At 35.8% G+C, this 6,051-nt stretch overlaps 1 protein-coding gene across 1 annotated transcript; it reads right to left on the reverse strand.

The window, feature by feature from the left end:
* Positions 1-4,225: 4,225 nt before the first annotated feature.
* LOC130045520 (olfactory receptor 4C45-like) lies at positions 4,226-5,155 on the reverse strand. The gene has a single exon (XM_056138446.1). The coding sequence runs from the start codon at positions 5,147-5,149 to the stop codon at positions 4,226-4,228; it is 924 nt and encodes a 307-aa protein (XP_055994421.1). The 5' UTR covers positions 5,150-5,155.
* Between the last annotated feature and the right edge of the window lie 896 nt (positions 5,156-6,051).

Genomic DNA, 6,051 nt, shown 5'->3' on the forward strand with positions numbered 1-6,051 from the left:
ACCTGTTGCATTGTCTTTCTTTTCATTTTTTATGAAAATTATTAAATTATCTGTTATTCACAAATCTAGCTGTTTTCTCAGCATCTATTTTTGTTTCTGGTTTTTTCAGATTTGGGGCCACACCTAACAGTACTCAGGGCTTACTCCTGACTCTGACTGCCAGGGGGAGAGGGAGGAGAATATGGGGTGCCAGGAATCGAACCCAGGTCGGCTGCATGTAGAGAAAGCACTGTACCGGTATGTTAACTGTCCTTTTGTTGTGAGGTGTACACATTAATTGATTTGCATATATTGAGCCATTCTCTGTTCATGGAATGAATCCCACTTGATTGTGATGGATGAATCTTTTGATGTGCTGTTAAAATTTTTGGTTAATATTTTGTTGGGAAAGCTGGGAACATAAACTTTCCATCTGTAGAACCATGTCTCATCCCCTCCCTCTCATGGCCCTCCCACAGCTGTTGGAGGTAGCTAGGGTTATTCCAAACATCACTGGATATGGCCTGGTGGTCCCTGGGGTACACTAGTTATAAGAACCAACCAGTGTACCCCACATCCTTAGATCCTAGCATTAAACCATGAGGCTTAGTTACCTTATATCACCAGGAGTAGCCTTCAGTTGCCCTGGCCCTGTTTGGGAGGTACCTCCTCCCCGAAAGATTTTATTGAGACTCTGCATCTAAGATCATTATGGATGTTTGTATATTTCTCTTTTGGCTAATCTTTCTCCCCATCCCTCTATCTCTCCCCCCAACCCCTCATTCGACATTAGGGTATCATTAACTTCATGAAAACTGTTAGAAAGGATTCTGGCTTCTTTAAGTTTTTGGAAGAACTAGAGAAGGAGGGGTAATAAGGCCTCCCTGCAGATTTGGTAGAATTCACTAGGATATCCATCTGGTCCTAATTTTGGTTCTGGGAGAAATTTTGATTACTGTTAAATTTTTATCAGTAATTCTTCTGAAACAGGTTTCAGGTTTCTTATTTCCTGAGTGGCCCCATCTCAGGTCTCCTGGTGTGTAATTTTTTAGTTTGCTTTTGGTGGTCTCTTATTCATGGCCCCTCCCCTGCCTCCTTTCCCCCTCCCTCTCACTTTCTCATATTTTTCAAACTGTTTACTTCATGAAAAAAAAATGATAATACATTTCTATCTAGAGAAGAGCAAATGGGATATAACATTTCTCTATAATGACAGCAAACATTTGGTATTATCAATCATTTTATTTTGAGCCACATAGGAGGTACATTGCATTAATACTTTAATATGGTTGTAAATTACATTTCTCTAATAATTAAATAAGAGATCCCTGCCCTTTACATTACATTTAGTAGCATGTGACATTTGGTATAACCTTTTAAATCATTTTTCCCCTTTCTGAATGCAACTGTCTTAAAGTTTTCTTTCTTGAAAAACTATAGAGAATGAAAAATAATTCACTTAAAATATATTTTCTAATTAAAAATTATTATAGTTCTATATAAAATGTGGGTTTTTGTGAACATGGAGAAGGAAACAGTTGTAAATAAAGTTCCTGTTTTATGGCAATTCAAACATTCATGGTCTCATAAATATTACCTGTAACCAATGGAAGTTGTTCTCTCACATTCTTTGAGTCTGCTTATTATGAAAGAAAAACCTCCTTCATATTTATTCAAACCACAAAGGCCAAGTGGTTTCAAGAAGAGAGTTCTGGAAGTTAAAGATAAATGTAAGAAACTGACTTTTGTGTCAATTTACATCGAAGAATGCCAAATGGGGTTGGAGAAGCACAATGCATTTTTGATCACACAGAGTCATATCTGAATTCTGATACATTAAAATTTTAGCTAAATATCTAAGCTTTGGTTTTCTAATTTATGAAACAAGACAATAAATATTATTCACTTTTGAACAAAAGTGAGCATAAAGGAACTGAATAAATATGAAGCACTTTTTACATATTTAAATACACAAATAAAAAGGTACATAATTATTTGTTCCTGCATGTTCAACTAATAGGTTCAAATAATAAAATGTTTTGGGAAGAAATAATTTCCACAGTTTGAGACTAAACAAAAGACAAAATACATTTTTTTCATGAATTTGCTTCTTTAAAATAACTGTACTGAAGTCAGAATTTCACAGAAATGCTGAGTAATCTTTATGTCATCATCACCATCATCCTTGTTCTACATGATCTGATTTCATTCTCTCATTAGAATCTATAACTAAAACTTTGAAGGATAAATTTGTTTCTGTAAACATACTATTGCTGACTATATTACTGACATATATTCATGAAATGGTCACTTATAGAAAATTATGGCAAAACTTATTTTTTAGGCATTGACATATAGTGTGAGCTAATCTTATATAATGTCTCAAGAATTGACAATGATCAGTATCCATGTAATTGATATTCCCCGATTAAGGGACTTTCCCTGAACACTGATTCTAAGCTCTTCCTTAGAAATCTCAAGTAAAGCTCTGTACAGAGACAAATGTTTAAATCTCTGACACAGGGTTCTCCTTCCTTCTTCCAGAGTGCTGGATGGGACAAGGGCCATCATGAGGAAGAGTTCGGGCATCTCACAGTTGCTCCAACCAATTGCATATGTATTTTTCCTCCTGTGTTAGGGATTGAATCGGCTCTCACATATACAAGGCATGAACTTTACCACTGAGTCACTTCGGAATGGCCAGAATCCTGGTCACTGGCTCCATTGGGCCTCCTTTCTGACATGACAACTCACCGTTATGTTGTCCTTACCTGTAAAAGCATGCCACTTGTGTTTTGAAGAGACATGGTGCTGGGACAGATGTTTAATCCTCCAGTTGTCATAACTAGAGGACAGTAGATATGATCTTCGGCTCCTCTGTCACAAACTGCCGTCCCCAACATACTGTGTGCACGGTCACATCTCCAAAGCCTCTTCAGTATCTCAGAAATTTTCAATAATTTTCATCAAACTCATTTTTCTATATAAATCACTTCATTTTATACTTTAATAAGGTCCATAATGTCATTTTCTTTTTATGGATGATATAAACAAGTTGAGAGATTAAATTACTTATTTACATATATAATGCCCATTAACTTTGTAGGCCAGATGAGAAATCAAACCTACTTTATCCAAACTTGTTTCAGTCATAATAAATACTTTTTAATCTTTTGGCATTTAGTAATGTTCACCATATGGTTCATTCTTTTATTACTGATATCTATGATTAGTCTTGTCCAGATTCATTATAACATCTTTGATGACTCGTAATTTGCTTTAGTAATTATTTTATTTTCAGAATCTTCTTTTCTTTGTGTCTAAAAAAGAACTTTATGAACAAGTTTTATTTTTAAACTACAATCTTTATCAATAACATTTTTGGGCTGGAAAATGTTTCTTTCAAATCTTTAGACAGACAAGTATATACTCAAGTTTATGGTGGAAATGTGATTTTAAGAAGGTACATTGGTGTACTGCTGCTTTCTTGGTATCACAATAAGTAAAACCTTTCAAACTTCTGTGGTGGCAGACTATTGAAATTCTCAATTTAGCAAGATGAGAAAATGTAAATCTAGTAATAGTATTTCTTGACATCCCTCTGACTATTGTCTATCTGTGATCTTTGTATTTGAAATAAAACTCCACTCTGGCCATAGCACTAGGAATAAATGGTGTTCAGGAATAGCGTTGTTGATTTAGTTCATATCCACAGTCATGTCAACACCATGAACTTTTATTTGCTGTTAGTACTTTTGTCCTCATTTGTCTTTTTTTGTACAATATCAAATATTACATTTTGTGACTGAATTAGCATGAAGATGACAATTAACATGTCAGCATGGAGATGACAATAATCCAAGTTGGCTATGGATTAAATTCGCTGTTTGCTTTATATTTTGCACTCAGGGACCACTCCTGGCAGAGACCATATGAAGACTATACCAAATGCTAGGGATTGAACCCTGGTCAGTAGTGTGCAAGGCAAACACACTACCTCCTGTATATTGCTCCAGCCTCCAATTTAGTTTCTTCCTAAAAGAAACTCAAACATTCAGGAGCCAAGAGTTATTGTGGCTCTTAACACTTCAGTTACCTCACCTTAATGAGACATGAGAATACTGCCTGCCACCATGTGTGAAATTCTGAAGAAAATTAATTCAGGCAAGAGAACTGATGACCCAGTTCAATGGAATACATCCCTTTAAAGCAAACTTTACCTCACATGTTTACTTAGTCACAAGACCTATTCACGTCCAGTTTTTGTTATTTGCCCCCAGAGTTTCTTTACAACATTTTTTACTTCTTTATTCCTGAGGGTATAGATTAAAGGGTTTAACATAGGAGTCACTAAGGTGCAAAACACAGTCACAGCTTTGTCAGTGGAAAAAGAGGTCATGGGCCTTAGGTACAGATATGTACAAGGTACAAAGAATAAAATGACAACAGTGACATGAGAGGCACAAGTGGACAGAGCTTTGCGGCGCCCTTCGGCACTGTGATTCCTCAGGGAGCGCAGGATGAAGAAATAGGATGCAACCAGCATAGAAAACGTGAGCAAGCACATGGACCCACTGTTGGCAGTTATCAGTGGACCCACAACATGAGTGTCCACACAGGCTAGTTCCAAGAGAGGCATTAAGTCACACAGGAAATGGTCAATAACATTAGGACCACAGAATGGTAACTGGACCAAGAGCAAGATCTGGATCCCTCCATGAAGAAATCCCAAAATCCCAGACATTGCCACCAGAAAAGCACAAACAGGTCGGCTCATAATGGTCATGTAATGCAACGGTTTACAGATAGCTACATAGCGGTCATACGCCATGACAATTAACAAGACAATCTCGAATCCACCAATGAAGTGTTCAGCAAAGACCTGAGTCATGCAGGCATTGAAAGATATGGTATTCTTCTTAGACACCAAGTCAATGATCATTTTGGGTGCCATGACAGAAGCATAGAAACCATCTAACATAGATAAATAGGACAGGAAAAAGTACATGGGTGTACCCAGGGTTGGGCTGATGAAGATGGTGACCAAGATAAGCAGGTTACCTGACAATGTAATCAAGTACGAGACTAAAATCATGGCTAGTAGGAATTTCTGCATATCTGGATTCTGGGTCAGTCCCAGTAAGATGAATTCAGTTACATTGTTAATCATTCTCACTGATTCCGTTGGCTCCAGAGCACATGGTCCATCTGGAAAGATCACAGTAATCTTGAGTGATGATACAATAGCTCCATTCTAAAATAACTCATCACCTTTTTAATCCTAGTCCCTGACATTGGTATATCTGCACTTTCAACATATGCCATTTTGCATATAGTTGTAAAAAATGGATATTAAATTTCTCCTACTTCTTATCATTGAACAGTGACAATACCCTGTAATCATCAAAATAAAAGAAATCATAATATCCTTTCAATTGGGGGGGTACACTTTTATCATTTACAACTATCTTTGTCTGTATGAATCTTATAGATTATATGAACTCAATATTTTTTCAAAAACTTAACTGTGGAAAAAGATAGTCAACTATGTATTGGCTATGAAAATGTGAATCCTTTCTATTCCAGTCATGAATGTGAATGCACACAAAAAGACTGACCAGCAGATTAAATTTTCATCTTCAAAGTGGCAAGTTGCTGTCTTTATAACAATTCATGTAGTAACATTCATCCCACAACACTGGATTTGTGCCTGGTTTCATTCTTTCTACATATCTGAATGTATACATGCAAGTGGTACAAACTTCCATGGAAAGTTTAACATATTTGTTAAATGAATTTTCTCTTCCATTAATCTTTTATCACATATATAATAATTTTATGGGTTAGATACATAATCATGCTACATTTTAAAATTTAAGTTAAATAAATGAACAATTTTCCCCCCAAGTCTCTTATAAACAATATAGAAATGTTAGATCACTTGAGATAATACAATCCCCCTTTTGGTATAAGTTTAATCAAATAATGTGAACTTGAGTTTTTACTGCTCCTGGTAGAAATAAAGACTATAATGAACATAGCAAAAGAATATATTCTTTTAAAAGTATGGTC

This window comes from Sorex fumeus, unplaced genomic scaffold, assembly GCF_029834395.1.
Source record: "Sorex fumeus unplaced genomic scaffold, SorFum_2.1 ptg000007l, whole genome shotgun sequence".
In the NCBI taxonomy this organism is placed as follows: Eukaryota; Metazoa; Chordata; class Mammalia; order Eulipotyphla; family Soricidae; genus Sorex; species Sorex fumeus.